The sequence below is a fragment of the Dermacentor variabilis genome, chromosome 10 (genome assembly GCF_050947875.1).
Source record: "Dermacentor variabilis isolate Ectoservices chromosome 10, ASM5094787v1, whole genome shotgun sequence".
In the NCBI taxonomy this organism is placed as follows: Eukaryota; Metazoa; Arthropoda; class Arachnida; order Ixodida; family Ixodidae; genus Dermacentor; species Dermacentor variabilis.
The window spans coordinates 57,033,644-57,061,566 of record NC_134577.1 but is presented as its reverse complement, the minus strand read 5'-3'; the positions used below and the strand labels follow the sequence as shown (position 1 = coordinate 57,061,566).

At 46.6% G+C, this 27,923-nt stretch overlaps 1 protein-coding gene across 1 annotated transcript; it reads right to left on the bottom strand.

The window, feature by feature from the left end:
- Positions 1-673: 673 nt before the first annotated feature.
- LOC142559553 (uncharacterized) lies at positions 674-27,161 on the bottom strand. Its single transcript, XM_075671131.1, has 6 exons — positions 27,105-27,161; positions 23,871-23,929; positions 21,527-21,542; positions 15,068-15,182; positions 10,260-10,533; positions 674-987 (listed from the first exon to the last, which is right to left on the bottom strand). Exons 2-6 carry the CDS (start codon positions 23,907-23,909, stop codon positions 790-792), a joined length of 642 nt encoding a protein of 213 aa, XP_075527246.1. The 5' UTR covers positions 23,910-23,929; positions 27,105-27,161; the 3' UTR covers positions 674-789.
- Positions 27,162-27,923: the final 762 nt, after the last annotated feature.

Below are 27,923 nucleotides of genomic sequence, written 5' to 3'. Positions count from 1 at the left end.
GCACACACACACACACACACACACACACACACACACACACACACACACACACACACACACACACACACACACACACACACACACACACACACACACACACACACACTGAAGGTGTCTGAATTCCAGAGCACATAGAGACAGAGGGAAAGTTTATTTGAAGGACGGCAGATAGGTCGGCCTGAGCTAGCGCGCTCCAGCCTGCTACTCCGCACAAGGGTAGGCGAAGGAACGCGGTCATAAAGGTGTGATGAAGCATGATGACCGCATATAGAGAGGGTGGCACAAAGGCGGAAGCAAGTTCAACATTCTGTTGATAAACATTCAGAAATGTCATCCATAAGGTCAACGCCGGGTTGCATGTTCTGTCTGCAGTCGCCAGTTCAGATTAACCTTCAGATAAAGGCTTCAGATAAAAACTTCAGATATAGATAGACGAAGCTCCTGTGAGGGCTTTTCCTTCGTGAGCCGCACAGGCGTTAAGCAACAGCTTTACAGCATGGAAACGGCTGCCATAGGCAGCTCCAGTACGGCAAGCAGCTGCCGGGCACTTTTAGCGGCCGCATTCTGGAGATCCCGCAGAGGATAACGCGCATTGACTACCGCAGTACCATAGTACCAGTACTGAAAGCAACGGACACAACAAAATACACAAATTCAATGATTACTTCCATTTCCTATTTTTGGTTCCGAAGTGATTGCTCAAAATTTCTTTATTATTAATGTAAATTTTTACATTATTATTTGCTCGTATCTGTAGCGCCTTCTTTTCTCGGTTGTTCCTCCTATTTACTAACATATAACTGTGTGCTGAAATACTCCGCCCGCTCTGTAGTTTGCATTTAGGTCATCGTCGATCAACAAGTCTTTACTAATCACTCCGACCATTCCAATGCCCAGAGCGCCCTTATGCGGCTTGTCTCCCTTTGGTTTTTGGACTTCGTAAGCGAACTTGCCGCTTAGGTGAACCTGAACGCTGAACTCACATTTCTGCAAAGAATAAGAATATGCGCAAAAATGACATAAATATATTAAAATACATGAGAAGATAGTCAAATGGGATGATAAATGAGCTTAAAGCCGATAGAAAACAAATGTTTTTCTTGCTCACTGGAAATATTTTAATTTTTAAATGACTTAGTCTTGACCCTCCCTAGGAATACTTATTTTGAAGTTATAAACGACCTTCCAAGCACATCCCTACAAGGTGCTCAGTACATGTGCTTTTACAAACGCAGCAGCATGTAACGAAAAACGTGGGATTTTCACTGACATCAATCAAGAGGTTCCGATGGGCGTTCTAACCCATAGTACGCATTCACATGTAAGAAAGCCAGTGCTCAGACACCTTTACATGCACCTTTATGATGCATGCGTGCGGGCGTTTAGGCATTGCGTTGTCTGCTTTTGTGATCAAGTGAGCGTGTGCGTGTTCCGCTATATATATCACGAGGGCAACTGCATGATGGCGAATGTTTGACGACGGAGGCGTGACGAGACGGTTTGACGGCAACCGGGTGAAGAAGCTGGACTGAGGATGATGGCACGACCCCGACGGCATGGCGACGATGCATGACAACGGATGCATAATAGAGACTTTACGACAGCGTATTGACGACGATGACATGACAATGGCGGCATAATTATGATTAATGACCGCACTATGATTACGATAGAATTACGAAGAAGAAATGACGACCATGAACCCACACAGACGGTTTGACGACGATGGCATGACGACAATGGGAAGATCTTACTGAAGCGATGGCGATGATAAAACGATAGCTTGATGATTTCGACTGTTGGATGACAACTTAATGATCACGATGGCACGATAACGACAAGATAATCACGATTTAATGATGTGATGACCGCAATATAATTACGATGGAAGATTGCCATCGATGGAACGATGAAGGCCGTGCCTTTGGAAGGCCATGTGAAGCCAGCCTCGAGCTTGACTGCTGCTGGGGAGTGGGGGACCATCATGCTGGAACCGAATACTCCTGCCATCAAAAAATTCGCACTAGACATTAAATGATCACTGGCGCTGGTCGGGGAATTGAGTCAACCAGTGCGGGTTCTTCTCGCTCCAATAATGGACGTTATGTGGATTGACCTGTTCGTTTCTGGAGAAATTTGCTTCGTCGGTCCACAGGACGTTGCTGATGAAGCCTGGCTCATCGTCGCACTTGAGCGAATCCAGTTGCTGAGGTCCTGTCGGCTTTGAAAATCCTTCTCGTCTAACTTCTGGTGAATTTGAAGATGATACCGATGAAGTTTCGCCTTCTTCATGATCGTCCAGACAGTTGATTTGTCACCTGTACGTCAGCACTTGAAATTGAACGCTGGCGTGAGGGTCCGCAGCCGTGAACGCCAGGATATCTGTCTCCGCATCTTCAGTTAAGGTCCTGTGGCTTGTCTTCTTGAACGTTCCCGTCTGCCTTAGCATTTGGTAAGTCTACATTATAGTGGACGCAGTTGGTCTCCCACTACAGTGCCATGACTGGTATAACTTTGAGGCATTTCTCCGATTACCGCCCACCGCTCTCAAGTCAAGCACCACATTTGTCCTTTGCTCATTTGTAAAGCGCATTATTCTCGTCTCATAAAGACAAATTGAACAGATGCCGTTGTGTCATTAGGTTTCTTTGTTGTTTGCACGCCTTTTTTTCACGTAGTGTCACGTCGCGACCGTAGTGTCACCTAAACTCTATGGTGTTTTAATGCGGCTTTGCGTCGGTACTTCCTGCGTCAGTTGTTGGCTTAACAATTTGAATGATGTTTATTTTTCAGAAACAGCAGAAGCGTACCTTACTGGACCTTCAGTTTACCCTCCACCACTGTTTTCTTGCCTTCCCACGTCACCTTTTCCCTCTTCCACCCTCTGTCCCTATGTGGGAACTGAGAGAGTGGCAAGGCTGTTATTCACTCCAGGAGAGTTGCGATCTGGGTTAGTTGGTACATATTGTTACGCGAAGGACGAGTCAGTAAGCGGAGCAACTATTTACAGGTTATATTTACAACAGCGGTTGCAGCGCTGACCGTTTAGATTCACAGGGTGAGCCCAGTTCGTTCTTTCTCCTCTTTTCTCGAGTGTTGGCATCCACGCGCCTCGTCCAAACAATCAAATACCACACGCGTGTAGCATAATCCCCCGGCGGCGGAAGCGACGTCTCGGAGCGTCTAAATGTCAGCACTTGGAGGGTGATACTGCTTCATTCGTGTAACGTGCGCGATATCACTGGACTCGGAAGGAGATGGGGCGTCAGGGGCGATATCGTAGGTGACGGGAGTCAAGGCACGAAGCCCTCGGTATGGGCCTGTGTAACGAAACAGCAGTTTTTCTGACAGGCCGACCTGACGCGACGGAGACCGTCGAAGCACCAAAGAACCAGGCGGGAAGTGCACGTCTCGGTGTCACCAGTCGTACAAACGCCTTTGACTTCAGAAGGCGGTCACGGGTAATTTACCTTGCGTGAGAACAGCGGGCGATGGCGTCAAGTGCATATTCACCGGTCGGTGCAGCGTGAACAGGGAGGGGCAGTGTCGAGCGTTGTGTCGAGGGGCAGTGCTGGTTCTCGGCCGAACAGAAGGATAAATGGGGAATAACCGGCTGTGTCGTGGCGCGAAGAATTGTAAGCAAATGTGACAAACGGTAGAGCGAGGTCCCAGTCAGTGTGGTCTGAAGAGACATCTTTCGCGAGCATCTCTGTGAGAGTGCAATTGAGACGCTCCGTGAGGCCATTTGTTTGCAGATGGTATGACGTGGATAGCTTGTGCCTCGTGGCACAGGACTGTAGGATGTCCGCGATAACTTTTGATAGGAATGTCCGGCCACGGTTTGTGAGAAGTTGTCGCGGAGCTCCATGTAATAAAATCACGTCGCGTAGAAGAAAATCGACGACATCTGTCGCGCAGCTTGTAGGAGGCGCTCGGGTGATGGCGTAGCGCGTGGCGTAATCCGTGGCCGCAGCAATCCACCTGTTCCCAGAGGTAGAAAGAGGAAAAGGGCCAAGTAAGTCCAAACCAACCCGAAAGAATGGTTCCGCGGGAATGTCGAGTGGTTGAAGGCAATCAGCAGGGAGCGTCGATGGTGCCTTGCGTCGCTGGCATTTCTCACACGAAGCTACGTATCTTCGAACGGAGCGAGCAAGCCCTGGCCAAAGGAAGCGTCGGCGGATCCGGCGTAGGTACATGACACACCCATGTGAACGGCAGTGGGGAGGTCGGGAAGTTCGTGGAGAACAGCCGAGCGAACGTGTTTAGGGATCACACAGAGTAATGCAGGGCCGTCGGGGTGTACGTTGTGGCGGCAGAGTACGCCATCTTGAAGTGTGAATAAGCAAGGAACTGTCGGCAAGTGACGATTCCAGGCGGTCAATGATGATACGCAAGGACAGGTCCCGGCGCTGCTCGTTGGCGACATGGAGCAGAGGAAAAACAGAGAGAACACAGGCGTCGGTGTCAGTATCAGACGTAGACGTCGAGTCTTCGACTGGGTAGTGAGAGAGGCAATCTGCGTCCTGGTGTTGGCCTTCCGATTTGTAAGTCACTGTGTAGGGATATTCTTGTAGTAGGATGGCCCAATGACCGAGCCGGCCAGTAGGATCCTTGAGCGACGAAAGCCAACAGAGCGCATGATGGTCTGTGATTACTGAAAAGGGCTTGCCATACTAATATGGGCGCAACTTTGAAACAGCCCAGACGAGAGCAATACATTCGCGCTGGGTAATCGAATAGTTGCGCTCTGCAGTTGTCAGGAGCCGGCTAGCGTAGGCTATAACGCGGTGATGTCCGTGCTAGCGTTGCGATAAGATGCCGCCGTTCCCATAACCACAGGCATCGGTTCGGACTTCTGTAGGTGCGGACAGGTCAGTGGGCCGAGACCGGTGGATTGGTGAGAATCGTGATAAGGCGTGAAAATGAGGGAGCCTGAGGGGAACCCCACGTAAAAGGCACGTCGTTTTCCAGAAGGTCAGTGAGTGGTCGAGCAAGTGCTGCGAAATCTTTCACGAATAGTCGGAAATAAGAACAGAGACCCACAAAACTCCGGACGTCTTTGACAGATTGAGGTACAGGAAAAGCCGTTACTGCTCGAAACTTCTCCGGGTCGGGTTGTACTTCGGAAGTATTGACGAGATGGCCTATCACTGTAATCTGTCGGCGCCCGAAGTGGTACTTCGATGAGTTTAGTTGGAGCCCAGCCTTGCGAAAGACGTAAAGGGTAGCTGCGACGCGCTCAATGTGCGTCTCAAATGTAGGAGAAAACACGAGGACATCATCGAGGTAACAAAGACAAGTTGACCATTTGAAACCTTGAAGCAGAGAGTCGATCATCCGTTAGAACGTGGCGGGGGCATTGCATAAACCGAACGGCATAACCTTAAATTGGTAGAGGCCATCTGGAGTGATGAAAGCGGTCTTTTCTTGGTCTTGCTCATCGACGGAAATCTGCCCATAACCAGAGCGAAGGTCGATGGACGAAAACTATTTGACATCGTGAAGACAATCAAGAGCGTCGTCGATTCGTGGTAAAGGGTAAACGTCCTTTTTACTAATTCGGTTTAGGTGGCGGTAATCAACGGAGAAACAGCACGTGCCATCTTTCTTTTTGACGAGAACGACCGGAGATGCCAAGGACTCGACGAGGGCCCAACAATGCCTCCGGCGAGCATCTTGTTTACCTCCTGCTGAAGAAGCTGCCGCTCTGCCGTGTCCGGCGATACTGTCGGCGGTGAATGGGAACAGCATTACCAGTGTTTATCCGATGCTTAACAAGGGACGTCTTACCAAGTGGTTGACTGTCAGCGTCAAATATGTCGCGGTAGGAAAGCAGAAGGCGATATAAGGCGCCTGCGGGGTCAGGTGCGAGGTACAGAGCGACCATGGGACGTAATGGGCCGTCGAGGTTCAAGGCATCCTGCGGGTAATCAGGAGGATCTGGAGACGCGTCGGCTGCAAAAGCATTGACGTGGTCGGTCGTCTGTCACTGACCGGAGCGTGGCCACCACTATGATTTCAGGTAACACTTACTTCGTGAAGCCAAAATTGATAACGGAGAGACACATCCGATCAGCGGCAAGAGTTACGACGGAGTGTGGCACAGAGATGTCGCGTGCCAGGAGGACATCACGGAGAGGTGCGACGACATAGTCGCCATCAGGCACGGTTGCTGTTGAGGACAATTCGACGAAGGTTAGGGCTTTTGGAGGTAAGCGAACAAACGCTGTAGTGCAGAGGGTGTTCGGTTGTTTGGGGCGAACGGCTGAAAGAAGAGGAAGCTCGAGGAACAGCGTACCGGTGGAACCGTCGATGAGGGCAGAATGCGTCGTCAGAAAGTCGAGCCCGAAGATTAGGTCATGAGGACAACTGGTTAGCACGGTGAACAGGACTGGAACTTGGCGGCCAGCAATTCCTATGCGAGCCGTGCACATACCGCTGAAGGCAACAGTGGCGCCATTGGCGATGCTTACGGCTCGAGTGATGGCAGGCCTAACAAATTTTTTGAGGCGACGACATAGGTTAGCGCTGATTATGGGTACTTGGGCTCCAGTATCAATTAATGCCGTCAACGGAATACCATCTACGTCTACTTCAATCAGGTTCGTGTTGGTGAGGAGCGTCACCGGAGGATTTGGACAGGACGAACGTGATGCAGCACTACCTCCAAGAGCTGCATGGCCTAGTTTTCCGTCCGTCGGTTGGGCGAGGAAAATCTGCGAGGTTGGCGTGACGGGGAGCGACGGCGTTGAGGCGACGGCGATCTCACGGAGGAGCTGTTGTCAGGAGCATCAGAAGTAGGGTACAGACGGCGAAGTGAATAATGGCGAGCGTCGGCGTATGGGCGAGGAGCAGGGAATGAGCTCCAGTAGGGCGGCATTCAGGTGGTGCGGCATTGGCGGGACACATGACCAACGCGGTGGCAGCGGAAGCAGATCGGTTCGTCGTCTGGGGTTCGCCATTCAGCAGGATTGCGTAGTCTGGGAGCGAAATACTGGTCATTACAGGTTGTGGACATGTGAATGGGTGCCGAATCAGGTCGGGAGACAGAGCAGGCGGTAGGGATGCCAAGGTTTGCAATTTTTTGCCGCAGAACTGTTTGAATAAGGGAAATAGTGGGGGCCGCTTGATCAAAGGTACCGTCAGGGGATCCTGGATGAAGGGGAGCCGAACGCGGCGCTTGAATCTCCCTGCAAACGACACGTGTGACTTTCTCTTGAAGTGGTTGTGTGGCAGTAAGAGCGGAGCAAGAGGACGTGGTAGGGATGTTTGAGAGCCGGAAAACTGTGGGACGACGCGGCGGCATTCTTTGATAATAGCGTTAACGGTAGAAACGTCGTTATAGGCGAGCAAATTGAAGGCGTCGTCCGCGATGCTTTTTAGGATATGGCCCACATTGTCATCCTCGGTCATGTGCTCGTCGACTTTTCGGCAAAGCGCGAGCACTTCCTGTATGTAGGAGACATACGATTCGGTCAACGACTGGACACGGGTGGCAAGCTCTTATGGCGCAGCCTGTTGGTGACCTGACGGGTTTCCAAAGAGGTCGCGAAGCTGATCTTTGAAAATGTCCCAGCTGGAGAGCTCGATCTCATGGGTGCGAAACCAGACACGCGGTGTCCCATCCAGATAAAAGATCAGATTGGCAAGCATGATGGTAGGGCCCCAGTGGTGGCTTTGGCTAACACGCTCATACATGCTGAGCCAGTCGTCGACGTCAGCGTCATTTTGGGCGGAGAATGTCCCAGGATCACGGAGACTAGGAACCGTCACGTACGTTGTGGTAGGCGCCACAGGTGTAGGTGGCCACGAGGTGCTTCCATCGGAAGCCATGGCTGAGAAGACGACCGTGTGGTCGCTTCGAAGCTCCGTGGCGAGAACGGGGAACGTTCCACCTCGACCACAATGTTACGAAAAGGACGAGTCAGTAAGAGGAGCAACTATTTACAGGTTATATTTACAATAGCTGTTGCAGCGCTGACCGGTTAGATTCACAGCGCGAGCGCAGTTCGTTCTTTCTCCTCTTTTCTCTAGTGTTGGCGCCCACGCGCCTCGTTCAAACAATCAAATACCACACGCGTGTAGTAATATTTTTGAGAAATAAACCAGTCAAAAGATAAGAACAAAGGAGAGACATCCGTTGTGTGTGCCACATCTTTACTCTGTTCTTCGCCTTTTGTCTGGTGTAATTTTTTAGAAAGTTGTTCATTCGTTTGGCTACTTCGTCGGTTCAGCGCATTTTCTCCCTCCTCTTCTCTCATCCTCTCTACAGTTTTATCAACGTCCCCTCTGCACTTGCAGGTTTGTAGAAATATAAGTGCTACACTTTCTGCTATGCTTTCGAGTGGGGTCACGGATAATTACCGCTGTAAGAAGGCTAATGTGGCGACACCCAGGTAGCTCCAGAGGGCATTGTGCACGTGTTAGGTTATGTGGTGTTCCAAACGAGTTTCTCGCGTCAACTTTCCTTTGTGCCACGCTCCTGCCACGCTCCTGCCCCGCTCTGAACCACCGCCTGAAGCAGTGTGCAAGACATCAGCAGCAGCGGCGCAATAGTCGAAGGAATATGCAAAAAAAAAAAAAAATCTTCGCTTTAAAAGATGGAGCTGGGCAGGCCATGGAATGCGTCGGACAGACAACCAATGGATAATTAGAGTTAGAGAACAGGCACCAAAGGAAGGGAAGCGCAATCAAGAACTGCAGAAAATTAGGAAATTTGCAGGTAGAAGTTGGAATCAGCGAGCGCAAGACACGGGTAATCGCACATCGCTGGGAGAGGCCTTCGTATATATATATATATATATTACACACAGGGTGTTTCAGCTAACTTAAGCCAGAATTTAAAAATATGCCGACGCACTCTAAACAAAGCGACCGAATGCATGTTGCTCTCTTTTGTATGTAGTGTGTCAAGCTATTTTTTTGTATTTCGCATAACTGGATAATTACTAAAATTAATTAACCAACTTCTGAAGCAACGAAGTTAGGCAAAAATTCCTATTGGAAAGTTGCAGAGTGGTTTGCAAAACGTCCGAATAAACAGTTTCTGTCTTTTTATCTAATAAGGTAAATTCGTTTTTGAAGTTTACTGCGGATGCCCGCGTAAAAAAAAAAAAAAAAGAACACCGCGTGATATGCCCACTTGAGCGTTGTGACTGCGCTGCTCCCAAGCGTTCCGCGCACAAACGAACATAGCATTTAGCCGGGTGTGCTTCCGCTGCGTCTGCTTATCGCTATCACGAACCGTCACTATGGAAACACATCACTGGCGTAAATCGCACAGTCAACACCTGAGTCACTGCTCTGTCGCCTTTTACACGCCCTGTTAGATGGTATGTTCGTTTGTACGCGGACACTTTGGGAGCTCTCCAATCACGGCGCGAAAGCGGGTATGTTACGTGGTATCTTTTGTTGCATTTCGCGGGCATCCACAATAAGCTGAAGAACACTAATGCTTAGTAAATACAAAGTTAGACACTGTGTTATCGGACGTTCTGAAAAGCACTCTACAACTTTCTAATTAGAATTTTTTGCCTAACTTCGTTGCTTCAGAATTTAATTAATCTTGACTGATAATCTAATTAAGCAAAATACAAAACGAAATAGCGTGACACACCACATACGAAAGTGAGCAACATGCATTTGGCCGCGTTGTCTTAGAGTGGATCGGCATATTTGTATGGTTGGTGGAAATACCCTACATACGCATAGCCATGTTGTGGTGACGGTGAAGAACACAGTAGCGAAAACTTTAAATCACGGAATAACTCTTCATTAGGTGAACCTGGGCCCACAAAAACAAGCGACACTCAAAGCACAACGATAGCGGTGAGCACAGGCCGCCATCGTCGAAAACTGATCAGCGGTTCAAGCACGCCGGCTTCTATACATCACTCACGGAAGGTTGTGTCATGTATAAAATGGTTCCCGCGTGCCTTCCAAAAAGTACTACACAATTCACGTCGCGCATGCAGTCAGATTATGCAACGTTCGGTGACAACAGACGACGGATAGAACCATTGATAACATTGGAGAAACTTCGGATACAAGCAAGCGCGTCCTGCACTGGGCGACAACGTTCGACACACACCTGCTTGCCGGTGAAAAGCAAACACCCGAGGTAGTTAAAAAAGCACGCGCGTCAATATATATATATATATATATATATATATATATATATATATATATATATATATATATATATATATATATATATGGTAATGTCTCACATGCTGTGTGTGATCTCTCGGCATACATACCTTCTCGGAATAATTGTCCCCATAATCAAGCGGCAGACTCAAATTTTCAGGATTCCACATGACGTATGTTGCGTTGCTCAGGTTAAATGGGAATGTTTCGTATTTTCGACCCTTATATAGAACGGTAAGATTGAGCGGCAGGGTAAAAGGAGTCAATATGCTCCGATATATGAACCAGAAGAAAAAATCTTTGCACTTGGAATAGTCCAAGTTGCTCGGCTGTTCACAGTCACCATCGTACTTCAGATTGTTTACGGTCCCAGTAACAGTGGGCCTGAAAAAACAATGTACAAAGTTTTTGTCATTGCTAGACCTCGCATGATGCCTCGGTGGCCCTAAACAGGGCTGCCAATTTAAAGGTTACATACAACGAAGTTTAGCTTTGGCTCAATTTGTTATACATGTGCATTATGTACCACTGAAGCAATCTTGGCAATGCCGCAGGACTCAAATATTGTATAATTTTCTCGTTAGCAGCTCTTAAGTAGCACCTACGCAGACGACACATGCCCCTGGTAGTCGTTGCTATGACGCACGTGCCAGCACGCTGCCTGTGAGATTTTTCAGCAAGACGCGGGCAACCGCGGGTGCCATATTATCCCGGAGATTATGCTGAGAATCAGACACGTACCCAGGTGCCGGGGGGGGGGGAGAAGAGGGGGGTTCGCCCCCCCCCCACGCCACCACTCCTCACACACATTCCTAAAGCGCCGCCAAATCACTATTGAGACTGGTGGTATTCGGTGGTTAACATTTTGCTGCCTTTTATCTCCTTTTGGATGGTGGTTGTTATCGGCGTCTCCTGGGGTGTGAAGGCCAGTTTTCTCGTTGGTTCGGTGCCCGCGCGAATAACTCGAGGTGCGTTCAGTTGTAACCATCTGTTGCAACGGTCACGCGTATAACTGTAGCGTCGTCATTTCAACCATCTGTGTTTAGACTGATCGAGGGACCAGGAAAGGGATTCAGTTCGTAGTGAGCTGGTCTTTAGGCGTCCGGAGAAAACACCAGTTGTGCTTAACTTTTCTTTTTGCGTCATTATTTTCTCGAGTGACAGTTCGCCCCGGCGCTGGCGGATCCCCGGAACCGTACACCCGCGATATGGGGTTAGCTAAGGTGAATAATAAAATCATGCGAAAGAGCGTCCATCATCAAACCCTGCATTAAGCGTTAAAATCATAAACAAGCTGAATGTCACTCGTTACCTTGTTTGCTTTTTTGCTAATTGTACAGCACTTTTCGTGCAAAATTGGCAACTGGAAACAAGAATAGCAAGCAGTTGACAAATTAGGCGATCTACTAAGGGAGAGAGCCGAGGCAGCAGCCAAACAGGAAGGAAAAGTGAAAATTGCCAAATTTAACCGTTTGAGAAAACAGTTATGAATCAACATATCTTTATTTGACAATGAAGCAGTGATAACGCCGCCGGAAGTTGAGAATGATTCCGTGTGTTATGAATGAGCTTTCTACAGTTATCAGTCGAGCCCCCTGACCTAGCCACTTCTCTGCTGTGCTTTCGTGGCCGTTCTTATTACCTTCCGCGGTGGGCGCAGTACGTCTAGAACCGCAGCGTCCTGTGCTCTAGGTGGTTGTACGCGACTGCTGGTCACGCATCGTTACGGAACTTCCCAAATAACAATACGAGTCAGTTTTGGCACTTGGTAGGGCAGTAAACGAGGGATTCAAACGAACTGAGATCGTTCCGCATATATATATATATATATATATATATATATATATATATATATATATATATATATATATATATATATTTCTCTACAATTCTTTCAGAACTAATTCAAAAAGCTCTACTAGAAATCTTTATTTTACACTTTCGCTTGATCACCTGTTCTTGGCAGTGTTCTTCGTGCACTTCTTTCCTGCGTGAGTCCATTTGATGTGGCTTCTTGTTTCTCAAGTAAAGGAGAGGTGTATCTCATAGGCGTACCTGTGAGGTACACCTTATTTAATTTCTCTTGGTGGGTTTAGGCGTTTTTATGGTGAACGGTGGGTATTATTCACATTTATACAAGTAAAGGTGACTCCCTCTCATTTGCATAGAAAAGTTATTTTGAGTTGCCCCCCCCCCCTCCATCCGAAAAAAAAAATGTGGGTACGTGCCTGCTGAGAATCCTCGCGTTCAAGGTCACGTACCACTTCTGGTGAGTGGTAATGGTGGCATTTTTTTCGTTTTTGGTATCAAAAACGGATATTGTTGCGAGCTTTTAGTAACGCTTTCGCCCGAATTTCGAATGTTAAATGTTAACACGTACGACCTGCTCTATTTTGATGAAGTTGGTCTTGAAGTTGGTTAAAGGATATATGCAAGTATCTTCCTGGCGTCAAATTTTCATTTCGTAGTGTTGAATAGTGGGCCTTACTTTATGCTTCAGGAACATGCCGTTGCTTCGGAAATTATGGAAAGAGAGGCTGTACACGTGAAAATACGCCGCAAGACTTCAATGCCTAAGGAATAGTACAAATGTCAGCCTGAAAGGAAGTGCGTTTTCAGACACTAAAAGAAAACAAAAGCGCATGATATGTTGACATACATGCACTGTTCTTAACAGAAGGTCTGGAGAAACGGTTCGTATACACCATAGGTACATCCTTCAAGAAGCATTTTCTGAGCCACATTCCAACAAGAAAAACGAATTAATTATTAAGCCACGCCATTGCAATCTTAAGCCAGCACGACATATAATGCTACTATACTGCCCTCCATGAAGTTGTCGTCGTGAGCACGCCAGTTTTTTCCTGATATAGATTCCAACAAAGCTGTGCCCCATGAAGCTATTTCAAAAACGGAATTGGGTGATAAAATGTGGGAATACTGGATTACGACACATATCTTCATTGCTGGCTTATCAGTACTTCAAAGCTCACCTTGCGATTTGTTTGTGGCCTCCACAGGAAAAGGATTATTCGTGTCTTCTTGAAACAAAAACATCGAGGTTAGCCGAGCTTCATGCGATCAAAGAAGCCATCAAACACCTACTACCGCATCTTGCTGACTACGAACCGCCTGTATAGATTCGAAGGCAATTCTGAAAAGCCGGCACGTTATACAAAGCAACTCAAATTATCTGCTTGCACGTAATGGCCCGCTACATGCTGACGCGCGTTCCTAAGGACCAGAATAAAGTTTTACCATACCCTCAACGACCTTACATGCTTAGTACTTACACCACGTAGCATGTAATGCTGGTAAACTGATTACCTTTCAATGGATTTAATCGCACTTCAATATATAAGGCAATGAAAGAAAAGCAGATGATGCAGCTGGTTAGGGCCACAATCAAAAACATTCACGAAAGATGTTTTTTCGCATAAAACTGAGGCAAAGTGTTATGCTCTTAAGCAGCGGCAAAAACTTTGGTCTTCCTCCAACGGACATTGCGAACTTATGTACCGTATCAAACCTGAGCTTGAATTGAGACTTCCAAGAAAACTACCCCGTGCGTGTACCATTGGCTATGACTTAAAGTCGCGCACACAAAGAGCCTCCTCTATCGCCTTGGTCGAACTACAACCTCTTGTTGCGACAACTGTGGATCTATGGAATTCATCAGATCATATTTTATTACACTTCAGAGCGTATGGCGATGAAAGGGACTACAAGACAAATATGCAAACCATTTATTAAGGCCCTGTGACACAAAGGCGCATATTAGGTCCTTGACGCACTCCACCAGCGCAGCGTCAAGCACTCGACTTCTTATTTAATTGCCTTCAAGCAATTGACATCTCTCAAAACTCCAGTTGTTATTGGGAGTGTTAAATCGTATAAAAATGCGAGCAGCGAAGTCAAGACGACAAATATATACGGACATGTAGAGCCAAAAGCAAACTGAAGTTATGAAGCGATTACGTTTCTTGTTTCTTTTCTTTTCATTGGCTCCAGCCCTCCTCCTCCTAGGGCCTTTTCCTCCCTGCTCCCCTTCCCTTACAGAGTAACATGTAGGCGAACATTTCTGCGCTGGCAGACATCTGTACTATTTAATAAAGAGCTCTATCTCTCAATGAAAATGTTATTAAATAGAAATTCCTTTACGACCTTGTTCACTTTAAATGAGTAATCTAGCTCAGTTCAAAGAAAGCTTACTTGTAATGACACCTGGCATACGGTGGATTGTTGAGTTTTGAAGAACAAAGAACAGGCTGACACATTCCCAAAGAAGATAAAAATTGCCATTAGCAAATTTTTATGAATACACACGGGCATATCCAGAGCGTTTCAGACAAGAAATTGTTGGAAGTTATTTAAAGTAGACAATATGTGATATTTATGCAATTTTCTCGGGATTACTTTTTTACCGAAACACGTTTTGCAATGACTGAATTAAGTAATTAGACAAATGTTTATGCAGATTGGATGCATTAACTTCTTGACCAAAAGAACCTGTCAAATGACCCAAATGCTAGACTGGAAGCTCGTCACCTGAGGAGTTCGTTACTGTTTCCAGACATGTCAAAAGCCAATTTCTGCTCCGTTATAAATTCCGACCGATTTCGCGCATAAAATGTAAACTCGAGTATCGAAGAACACTCTGTTACACCCTTAGCACACGCCCACGAGTGACGTGTCTGTTCACGCCTTGCTCTCAGGCGAGCTTGCTGCGAGCGACGATATCAAGCTTCGTCAGCATTTCGTGACTGACCGATTGCGTAATCGATGAGATTTTCAAAGCGTATGGTGCTGCTTCGGGAAACAATAGGTGTGACCATCACGTCTCCTCGCGTCTCGTCACGTCTCATCACGGGCTCTAACTATATGGTGACAAAACACTCATTCCGGCGAGGCTACTTACCGTTCGTTGCCGATCTGAAGGCCGCCTGTCAAGTTAAAGTCTTGAATACCGTAGCCTACGTAGTGATATATGTATTTTCTGACTTCGTCTGTTAGGTTTAGTTTCCCACATGATCCTGATAAAAAAAGAAGCACGTATATTTAGGTAGCCTCCAACTGTTACCTATATTATTTATTTAAGAATACTGACAATGCTACAAGATATTACTGCTATAAGCACTTACCAAAAAGTCTAAAAAATTAGATTTTGGGGTTTTTGCGTGCCAAAACCCAATATATATACGATTATCAGATACGTTGGAGGAGGTAGAGCTCCAGATTAACCTGGGGTTCTTCAGCGTGAACTCAATGCACACTACACGGCTGTTTTTGCATTTCGTGCCCATCGAAATGCGGCCGCCACGGCCCGGATTTGGTTTCGCGACCTCGTGCTTAGTAGAGCGATGCCTAGGCAAGAAACAGCGGCGGGTATGCAAAAAAAATCGCTTTTAACGCGAAAGCGTTAAAGGCTCCACGTCGCAAGAAATCCGGCGTCGGCATCCTGCGTTGGCCGTGTGTGAGCGAAAATTGTCGTATATATTTAGGTATATGTATATGCCACGCATTGCTATAAGACATGCGGTATATGCGGGCTATATTGCCGCACCATTTTATCACTAAAGTTGCTCATACCTTGTCTTACATTCTTGACAATGTTATTACTCGTTATTCTGAGAATGACAGCCCACAAACAGATGTCACGAATCAAAACACCCACAGCGCATGCCTTTGACGTTTAATCTTCTCAGACTGAAATGTTAACAGTGCGAAACGATAACAGAAAGCTGAAAATTATGCAGTTTCTTTTGGGCGCGGCTGTGGGCGCGGCTGTGGGCGTGGCTGTGCACTACCTCCGGGATTGGCGAACGCAAGAGACCGCTTTCGACCAGAAAGCTCGCCTTCGTGCGTAACGTTTGCCGTCAGCGTTTCCCAGTAAGCATTATGGTTACTTTAGCTGCAGTTGCCGGGAAGCGTGAGAAGCAGTGAGGGATATTTGAATGATATCGCGTACGTTCCACTCTTAAAGGCGAAACTTTAGCCCAAGGTATTGACATCTATTAACAGTCGGGTATTAATAACGACATGAAATTATCGTTTGATTATGCGCATAACCCTCATTGATTGGCACAATCACTGTGATCCTACGTTGTACTTGTTTCAACTCACGCAGTCTACTGCAACGGAGTTTTTTAAAAGTGAATAGCTTTCTTTGCCTCTTCTCCTCGACCAATACAAAGGGCGCGTAGTCTAGCGCTTTATCGAGTTGCGGGGGGCGTCCGTCAGCGAATGTTAACTTGATAGCTGTTTGACAGGCACGCACCATTGCTTGTGAGCTTTTATATTTATATAGATATACTGTGAGAATTATGGTTTCCCTTGATCTCCTTCATCTGTATATATTCATCATCACGGCCAGCGTCATGCGCTAGAGCGCTTGGCCTGCTGAATAAAGTGTTGAGGTTTAACAGCAGCCTCGCACGTGGTGGAGGTTGCTCTGGATCCCTTGGTCCTCTGCGCCTTCGAGTATTCCTGAAGCTTCGTTCAGGTCGCTGCTTGCTCCGTTTTCTACCTCCATGGCCCAAGAAGCGCCACCAGGAGCTTCCTTCGTCACCATCTCTGCCCAACCGGCTGCTCCCTCCTTTAACGTCACCACTCGGCAGCGTGACCCTCTCTGGCCTCCGTGGAGACGACCTTGAAGATAGGCTGGACAATTACGACCGAGTGAGTGGCTTTAACCGGTGGAATGGTTTTCACAAGCTTCACAACGTCGCCTTCTACGTTGCCAAAACCTTATTTCTTAACCATGAGAGCACCTTGCCAAACTGGGCGGCGTTCAAACACTAGCTTCGGCAGATTTTCGGCACTTCAAGCATTCTTTCTGAGGTCGCCAAGAAAAAGATCAATGGACGGATGCAACTTCCTGGTGAAACATACATCTCGTATATTGCAACCGTTCTCGCTCTTTGCCACTATGTTGGCGCCGCCATGAGAGAATGATATCGCGTTAATTGCATCCTAAAGGGCATTGGATACGTCGCATTCAATGCACTGGCGATAAGATTCCCATGACCATTGACGATGTCATCGCGACTTGCCAACACCTGAACAATACAGCAACCTGGACCAGCAACATCTGGACCAACCAGGACATCTTGACAACAGCAGGCCTCCATTTACACCCTGACGCCTTTGACTAACGTCTTTCCTCGGACACGGACATGCGTATGCTGATTCGGGCTCTTATACGTGAAGAGCTCGAAGCGCATGGCCTGTTCACTCCTCCCTTCACTCACACTCATTTGGTTCTTCATGGGCTGCGCGACATCGTCAAAGAGGAACTCTCCTCCATGAACTGCGCTTGGAGTTGTGCCCCTCCTAGACCGTCGACTTTGTATGCTCAGGTCGCGGCCATGCGACCAGCCTTCATTCAGACAGCGTCTACTGCCCCTGGAACTGCTCATAAACTCCTCGCGTCTCTAGCACCCCGTGCACTTTACGCTTCCTGGCGTACGCCCCGCTCAATTTGTTATTATTGTGGTATTCCTTGGAATATACCACGACTTTGTCGAAAACGGCCACTGGACGAACGCCGTGGCTAGAATGCCCACGAAAGAGACCCGTTGCTTCGTCCGAGTCGGTACCAGCGCTGGCCTGCACCACGCTCCGTTTCTCCGTCTCCAAATCCCGAAGCGCCTCGTAACTACAGTACAGGGCATCTCCGCTCTCTCTCCTTTCTCCGACGCTCGACATCGCCCCTGCAACCGGCCACCTGCACCCATGAATACAAATGGGAAAACTAGATGGTGCAGTTTTTGGAGTGAAAGCTGCAGGGTTCGTACATACAATTCCTCCAGTGCCTGGCCTGCACTTTAATAGTGTCTGTAGAAGGTAGGCCAGTTCAAGCATTGGTTTATACAGGAGCTGCTATTTCCATTATTCACGATGACTTGTGCTCTCGTCTACTCAGGGTAACTACACCTTACACCGGACCTATTCTACGTGGTGCTGCGAATGCTGTTGTCATTCGGCCGTCAGCGCAGTGTACTGTTCGAGTGTCCACTAACGGGATGCGCCACCATATTCAGTTGGCAGTGCTGACTTTTGTGTTCCCATGCTTATTCTAGGGCGGGACTTCCTCTCTTCCGCGTCTGCTTTCATTTCGTACAGCTTCATTTGGAAGACGCCCTCAGTTCAGACGACGTGCACCCATCGCCCTTCGCTTGAGAACTGTTGACGATTGTGTGGTGCCACTTGGCTACGAGCAACTTCTTGCAGTGAACTTTCACTTCACCAATAGTGACGCTCTATTTGTGCCGTCAGCACGTTGCCTATCCAAAGGGCTTCTACTAGGGCAGCCTCGTTCGCTACACCAAGGGCATGGCCACTTTGGCTGTACTGAACACAACCAATGAGCCCACATTGATCCCAAAAGGCATTGTTCTCACGTGCGTCGTCGACACTCAGCCTGTTTTTGTGCTTGCCTTAAATACTGAAGTTGGATAACGACCTACAGCTATAGAAGTGGTTCTTGCTTGCATTCTCGCTAATGAAATCAGCACCGATTTGACGCCACAGCAGACGGAGAAGTTACTGGCGTTGCTGTCCAAGCAAAACAACCTCCTTCGACCCGCATTCTCCACTTCGGGGACAGATTTCTACGACGGCTCATCGCATCCACAGAGATGGAACTTTTATCGTGCGACATCTATCATATCGAGTCTTTTTCGCCGTACGTCAGATCATCGGCATCCACATTGCCGACATGCTGAAACGAAGTATCATCCGTCCCTCCTCAAGCTATTGGTCGTCAGCTGTCGTTTTGGTGCATAAGAAAGACTGGTTGGTGCGCTTTTGTGTAGACTACCGTGCTTTGATCAAAGCAACCGGAAAACATGTATATCCATTGAGCCGAACTGATGATGCGGCGGGGATACAAGGTGCGGAGTATTTCTCCAGCCTTGATTTACGATCCGGTTACTGGCAGATCCCCATGCACAAAACTCACAAGGAAAAAATCGCCTTTGTCACACCCGATGGACTTTACGAATTCAACGTAATGCCTTTCGGCCTATGTTACGCGACTGTGCTACGGGGCCTAAAGTGGAAAACTTGTCTGTGCTACCTGGACGATATAGTCCCATTTTCGTCGACCTTCGATCTCCACTTGCAGCGCTTTGACTAAGTCCTGACTTGTCTCTCAGCTGCTCGCCTTCAGCAGAATACCAAAAAATGACACTTCGCCTGTAAAACCATTAAAGTACTCGGACACCTTGTCAGCCTCACAAAGCGCTTTTAGCGCGAGCTGTCTGACATGATATCATGTACATCAACCCTGATCACACCAATTGGTATGCCATGCCACCATTCGTCCCTTTCATATAGAACACCGCCGTGCAATGCACTACGGGGTACTCACCGTTCATCCTCGTCTACGGCCCTCAACCGATCACTCTCATCGACATCACTTTCTTTGGTGTCCCGGTGCCCTCGTCGACATCAGTGTGTGGGCAGTTCGTTTCGCGTGTAGCCCAGTGTCGCTACCGCGCCCGCCTTAACACCGCCTTAACACCGCCTTAACACCGCCTTAACACCGCCTTAACACCGCCTTAACACCGCCTTAACACCGCCTTAACAACACCGCCTTAACACTTAAGATCGAAAAACTCGCTATGATGCCTTCCACCGTGTCGTTTCCTTCCACCTTGGCGACGAAGTGTTGCTGTGGACCCCAGTTCGCGCCCCTGGATTGTGCGAAAATTTCAGTCCCGTTTCATCAGGCCGTACATTCTTCGGTAACAAACTTCGCCTGTGAACTATCGCGCCGCTCCCGTGACGGCCGCTGCCGTTCCACAGAGATTGTGCATGTATCGCGCTTAAAACCTTTCGTACGCCGTTCACCGCCATAACTAGCGGTCAGGTTGGCCGCTCCCGCGCGCGGGGGAAGTACTGTCAACGTTGTATTTCCCCTCTATTTTCTTCACATGTATATAGTCATCATCATGACCGCGTCAGTAGACCATATCTAACTCATAGCATGCATAACTCATAGCATAACCCATAGCTAATTTTCGTCATGCGCTCGAGCGCGCGGAATGCTCAATAAAGCGTTGGGTTAGACAGCCGCCTCGCAATAAATAAATAAATAAATAAATAAATAAATAAATAAATAAATAAATAAATAAATAAATAAATAAAAGTATTATTGCATAGCTTGCTTTGGCTCCTTTCGAGCGTTCGCATGGTAGTCGAGTTATACCTTGCGGCGCGCGTGTTTCCACGAGAGAACTCTGGGGCGTCTGAACGTTTAGATGCTGTGGTGAAGCGCTCGGGAAAGACAGTCTTCCCCTTCTCCCGCCACCCTCTCTCATGTGGTGGCTGCGGGAGAGGGATTCGGCGGCGGAAGAACAAGAATGGCACTCGCCTTCTAGGCCAGCGCTCTAGCCTGTGGGGACGATAGACGTGTGACCCATTCACTATTGTGCGCAGTCACGTGTACTGATGTCACAGGTGTTCTGGTTAAGGGCTTCGTTCTCCACGGTATTAGGCGACAAAGCCAGAAACATTACCTAAATATTCTCAGTGCAATAAACACGCGCATTCAAGGACATCAGTCCTTTCATTAATGCGAGTAGCTTGCTACAAGCGTTCGGACATTTTCTTACAACATTGGCAGACGTCGTCTGTAGTTTCGGCACAATTTCATTGCTCTTTAGATGTGAGAATGTATCCCAGCAAAATGTTTGTTTTGACATCAGGTTTTGCTGAAAACGTTAGTTTTAAAACTTTCACTGAAAAAGATCGACGTGTATTCGTTCATAGAACCTAAACATGTGGGAGGCGACGTTAGAGCAAACTTACAAGTGTATGGGAAATTTACAGCCGTTGCGAGGAATCACAAAAATTATCGTCATTGCGCTTCATTGAGCTTTGCACTATGTGGTACATTTAGAGGGGTGCGCGAATATTGGAAACTTTCGAATGAAAAACAAGATAGTGTCCTATTCGATTCAGGCTTTGAATACGACAGTGAATATCTTTAAAGACGAACATATTTTGAAACATTTTTCGAACATTGCTAAACGTAAACTGAGGGCAATTAAACTTGAAATGGGCGCAGAAGTAGAACAAATTTAAGCCCCGCAGTCATAGTACAGGCATGTAATTTAACAAACAGTTTCAGCGACAACTAATTTACCCTATGCTCTCCGGGGCTTAGTTGTTTGTTGCCTTTATATGGTCGTGATTAAAACGTATACAGGGTTTTTAAAGCGAATCATTCCTATTCGCACTCAGGGTCTCTTTGCAGATATACGTCCAGATCTGGGTATATGCCTCGCCTACTGAGCGCTTCGCTTCTCTGGATGACGTGTTTCAGGAGAGCAACAGTTGCGCCAAAGAAATGAGAAGTAAGGTACGTTACCTCTTCTTGGAATTATCTGAAATGATTAAGAGTGATACGTAGAATTACTCAGTGCCCACGCAAATGAATTACATTATTCTTAACTTGTTCGGCAATTAACGTACGTACGCTATAACAGAAATCACTACATTGCACGGACGTGTCGTGACGTGAGTTGTATTCTACGTAGTGTATACATGGCGTTGGTAAGGTTCGCATCAAAATCGTGCTATATAAAACTGAGGGCAAAAGCATATGCGTTAGTCTGCCCCTGATGACCCTTACGCAAATTCCCACGGTGGGTGTGAGCTAAACACAAACCGAAGCATAAGAAAGATTTCGTTACATGCTTTGTGCTGCAACTACTTCACATTAACGCAGATTCGCAGAATGTGAGATTCGCATAATGATTTTACGAAAGTGATAACAATATATAATAGGGAAAGTAGTACAGAGTCATAAAGTATAGAGACATGTCAAGCGATAACAGATTCCTTTGTTAATTATGCAGTACCAGTTAGAGAGGAAATAGCCACATATTAAAGTGTGGATCAAATCACCAGCTTGTATAGAAGGCCGAGTGAGGAGGATGCACCACCGCTGACGCGCTGACAATAGAAGCAAAATAGGTGGGCTTGAAGTTATGTATAAATACGAAATCGCTGAAGTTCAAAATATATTTAACTCATAGCTAACTAGGCGATAAATACTGTTTGGACTGAAGAAAATCTGTGACAGCAATATCTTTTGTAAAATAAGGATAATTGACTTCCATAAAAAGACAATTTTAAGTGTTCCAGAGACGCGCAATGACACATGTTAAGAGAAGTGGAATTTCGACGATATACCATCAGTCTTGGCAGAGAAACAGCGCAACAGACGACAAGACGGTAAACAATACAAATCCTCGATGAATCCTCAGCGAGCTCAATCCGACACTTTAGTAAATAATATTATACTACAACAAATAACACTTTGAATAATTGAAATAATACAGACGCATTAGTTTGGTTTAGGTACAGCAAAATATTGACTGAAGTGTTTACGAGTACAATCAGAGAAACATTTCAATCAACCGAAGAACAGGTTGGTTTTAAAAGGGGGCATTCAACAACGAATCACGCCTGTGTCATTCGTCAGGTGAGTGAGAAGTATGCCGAATATAACCGTCTCCTACATATGGGCTTCACATAACACAAAAAGACGTTCGGTTAGGTAGAGGTGCTGGTAGTCATGGATGTTCTGTTGTTGCGGGTTTCCGCAGAACTATTTCGTCAAACTCTTGCCTTTGTTTCGAGTTGTTAACAAATTCGGCTTCGCCCTGCCATCTGCTAGCCGCCTGGTTAAGTCAGGTGGCAGAACGGCTGCTTCGGAATGGCGGTGGTCCTGGGTTCAAGTCCGGGACCAGGATGAATTTTTCTTCAACTGCGAGGCTTTTCTTTCGAGGAACCCGTATGGGTTTCCTTTGTAGCAACTGTTACGAACGGGTGGATGCCTAATTTTCCCTTTATTAATTACCTGTCTCCACCTTACGGGTTTCCGCAGAACTATTTCGTGAAGTGTGGAAAAGAACGTATAAATCCAGCCTTTTGCCGAACAATGGCATAACATTGTTGCTCTGGTAAGCTCAGGTTATATTAGGTATGACACATTCTGAAGGCGAAAGAGTATCATTGATATTAAATATCCGGAGCGCTAATGTACACTTTTACTCACAGGGAAGTTACATTTCATTTTGTGAATCTTAATGAAGCATCTGTCGTGAGAAGCGTGGCAGCTGTAACTTTTTACGTGGCGATTGCTGATTCGGGCAAGGCCAATAGTGTACAAACTGCATAGAACCTAATATTGATCGAGATGAGCCAATAAATTAAGATCACTCAGAAGCACAAATTAATTTCAACGCAATTCAGTTGCCTGTAAGTTAGCATGATACCATGACCACTCAGTAAAGCACTAGTATTTTTGAATACTGAAAAGAACACCAGCGTCCAGTGTTCGTTTTGTATGAAGATGCATGTTTCTCAAGGATCTTAAGCGGGCATTGTATCAGCACATATATACTTTTCTTCTTAATGCCTCCAGTATTCCCAGAAGCTCGGTGAGAAAATAATTTAGTCTACTTTAGGCTGAGCTGGGTGCAGTCACATTTCGTTTGTGGTTCCCGCCTATATTTTGAGCCGGCCGGCTTGAACCAAACGAATATCTGAACGAGGTTAGTAGATTGTCTTTAGTTTATATATGAACACTTAAAAAAGCTGCATTAGAGTGCTAAAGGCAAACAGGAATTGCTCATGGTCACGTTCTGTTGAACTAAATAGCATGCTATCGATTTTGCCTATTGTCATGAAAAACAACTCTTTACCATCAACGAAAGTAGTCCCAGGACGATCGTCAGTTTCATGGTAGGGTCAGGTGCGGGCACTGAAAGAATAGTTGGGTACAACAGTATCTAAATTAGACGCTTTCCTACATTACATGATTACATTACAAGACGAAGATAGGAGAGGACTGTAAGAAAAGGCAACTACCGGCTTCCCCCTTGGCGGGTCAACCCGCGGGTGCCGTCTGCGTGAAGCCGAGGCCACAGGAGTGTGTTGCCTTCCCCGAGGGGCATAAAGGTCCGAGCATTCCCCTCAGCGTTGGCTCAACCCCAAGGATCCCATTTCCCACCGGACACGACTAAACCGCGCGTGGTCAGACGCTGGAGGGTCCAGCCCTCGTGTGCTCGGGTACGTGGTGTCGCAACACGTCAAACGCCTGCTGACGCAGACGCTCCGGAGGGGCGCAAGGTTTTATGATGTTGCGTGACAGACAGGCGAAGTGGGCGCAGCCCTAAAACGTTTCACCTTTTTCGCTAATGGTGAAAAAGGCGTCGAAACAGAAATTATCGTTTTTATTTCGTTATGTCTGATTAAGCATGGGCAGTGTGCACATATGGTTACGCGCATGTAGGGGATGCGAAGGTTGTGGGATCGTTCTTAGTATATTGGTTGGCGTGCTTGGCATGGAATGACCCTAAAGTCAGTTATGGAGACATACCCCCAGACACACCCTCAATGTGTAAAAAAAGGAAAAAAAAGCCAAGTTTTTGCACGCTTTTAGCTCCTTTGAAGAAGGAGTTGTGTCAACTCGCTATGAAGTTCAGCATATCTTTATAGGCTGGAGGTAATTTTGGCGCCACTTCTGAAACATTTCTAATACTTGTTCTGCCATGCCAGTTGGGCAATATTATTGTGGCGAAAATGATGTATTTATTGTTAACAAAATTCAAAAAATGCTTTTTTGAAGAATATTAGTCATCATTTTCTCTTAAGGAGATGGCAGAATCTGCAATTCTACATACGGACTTGCGGAATACACATTGTGGAAAAAAGTTATAGCTCAAAACTGATAAACGAAAATTTTCGTTTTATTCACCGTAAGAAGACGGATATGTACTATGATATAACAAACATAACAAATATAATAAAATGGCACTCTCTTTGCAGTCATGAATAAAGGAAAAATTAGACATCCACCCGTTCGTAGCGGACGGGTGGATTCGTCCCGGACCAGGACGAATTTTTCTTCAACTATGAGGCTTTTCTTTCGAGGAGCCCGTATGGGTTTCCTTCGTAGCAATTGCTACGAACGGGTGGATGTCTCATTTTCCCTTTATTCATTACTTCTCTCCACCTTGCGGGTTTCCGCAGAACTACTACGTCAATCTCTTTGCAGTCGTGCCTGCCATGGGCTGACCATACGCTGTAACTACAAGAAGACAAGTGTCATTCCTTAGTCTCGAGTGTCAAAGCCGTCAGCACCAATCCGCAGCTCAGTGGAGCTGCGTGTATTCCTTTTCGTGTCCACTGAGAAACAGTTATATTCTGGGACCATGCACTTATTACAGGCGTCAAAAGCATTCAGTGCTTCATACGCAGCGCGATGTTGTCTCAAGAAACCAGATTTGGGTATTCGTAACTTCACGCTGTAGTTACTGCAACGCTGATTGAAATCCTTTTCATAAGTGGACTGAGACAGTTAGCGATAGAGACAGGATTTGGATTAGAGGAAGGCGATAGGCATAAACGGAGATGAATAAATTTTCAATATTGTTGAGTAATTAGCGTAGCTATAGTTGCTAAGATTGGTGTCTGTAACGCTATGTTGTAGTATAACGATCAAATCACAAATTTGAATCGTTTTTATAGGCAAGATAAAAAAGGTACATAATGTTCGGCATACGAAATAGACAAAGAACGGGTAATAAATTTGGAAGCTTTTGAAGCTGTGGTTATAAATGTAATGGGCACAGTAATGACCAATTTACTAATGACTAAACATTGGCAAACATTTGCATAAGCAAATGAAACAGCGCAGCTGGTGCGAAGTCTCAGCGTGCTCCTTTCTGTTTTTTGAGAAACCAGAAAGCAAACTGTCGTCAACGCCAGGGCGCCATTATCGCTGCTGTACCATTGTAGTCGTTATGCCGTTGTCACCGTTGGGATCGTATCGTGATTATTGTTCTGTAATGGCTTGGTACAGCTGGCTGTGTTTGCACAGGGCTGCAGGAATTTCGCAAAGGGTTGGGCGCACCACTAACTGGCGGCGTAGTCAGCGAGTTTGGGGGCGGAGGAATAGCTGAAGCCTGCTTGTGTTATATTATGGTCACCGGATACAGATAAAGAAGTACGCGTGTCCCTATTAAGCAAGCACAGCATACGCGCCAACCTTGCTAATCCTTATCGCAGAGAAAGCTTTGCGATAAGGATTATGCAGATGCCCAAGGCGCACTCATGCTGTCCTGTTTGAGAGCCTACATACGCGCACGACTCTATCAGAGTCGCGCGATCTGCCACTGAAGACATAGCTAAAACATATTATTAATTGAAAAGTCAGTTAAAAAGTAAAGTTACTAATTAAATCTGATAAGGTCAATACTACGTATATTTCCATTACTTATGGCTGCGCATAAGATAGTTTTGACCACATGAGAGTGTTAAATACTGTGACACAATCGCACCTTATCTCAGCGCGCATCGCCACGGCCGAACGTCAGAAAGCCTGCACTCTTTCGTACTCGCAATTATGCGTGGATGGAAGCAACCTGCCTGTGACTTCCCATTTCCCTATTCTAATGACATGCTTCCATTGATGACGTATTGGATACATAGTTTTCATCAACCGGTGTTTTGTCCCGCGAGATGCAGTTGCGCTTCAATCGTGCGGCCATAACTGATGTCGCTGCTCATTGGTTTGGAACCGCATTTCAGCCTCGCCTTCGCGACTATGTGCATTGACCTTGGTTCAGACGCGTCGGTTATTTATGCGTCGCTGAACAACGAACCTTGCAGCGTAATCGCTGGCACTCGCGTTAGGTTCTCGAATGTAGTACATACATCGATATGCCCGTCGCGTACGTAATTTTATCACGCTAGGCTCGGCGACAACATGGACAACAGGTAGAAACACCGAGAACATTCGACAAACTTCCGATGCAGAAAGGCGCCGCTTGCGCTGAGCGATAACCTTTAACATTTGCGAGCTGGTGAAAGGCGGTCACCGGTACAGATAACGAAGTACGCGTGTCACTATTAAGTACAATATACGCACCAACCTAGCTGGATTCCTTGAACTTCGATTTCGGCCCTACAACGGAGGGAGGGGGCGTCAAGTTTTTATAACGGACAGTACACTGACGTCCAAATGACTATTTGACGACGTAGTGGCATTTTTCTTTATAGCAAAGCGGAACGCGAAGGAAAGAAGAGGGTTCGTTATCCGACCATTCTGCTTTAGGTTTTATTCAGTAACCTCTGTGAAGTCAGTTTTGGAAGATTCGATGCCATTTTCAAAGAACGCCTCCTTTCACCCTGGTTTTTAGCTGTTTCTTTATTAGAATTCTATTACCTAAATATTTCAATTAAATTGGGGGTTTTACTTGCCAAAACCACGATCTGATTATGAGGCACGTCATAGAGTGGGACTCCGTAAAAATTCGGGCCGCCTGGGGTTCCTTTAACGCGCCCCTAAATCTAAGTACACGGGCGTTTTCGCATTTCGCCCACACCGCGATGCGGCCGCCCAGGCCGGCATTCGATCGCGCGACCTCGTGCTCAGCAGGCCGGCACCATAGCCACTAAATAATCACGGCGGGAAATTCTATGATATGATGGCGGTATATCGCCTTTGTTCGTAATGTAGTCACAATAAAAAATTTTGACCGACCATAATATTAGACATTGAAAACTGTTGCCTTGGGTTAGCAGTGATAAGTAACATTCACTCGTTATTCGGTCACAGTTGGTAATGCCCTAACCTCCAGCACGAGATATTGGTAAAAGTGTAGTTTTGAGATTTTCGAGTTTTAAAGAATATGTTCTACTTAAGCGGTAGCGAGAACTCTAGCGTGCGTAGGTATTTTCGCATACTTTGT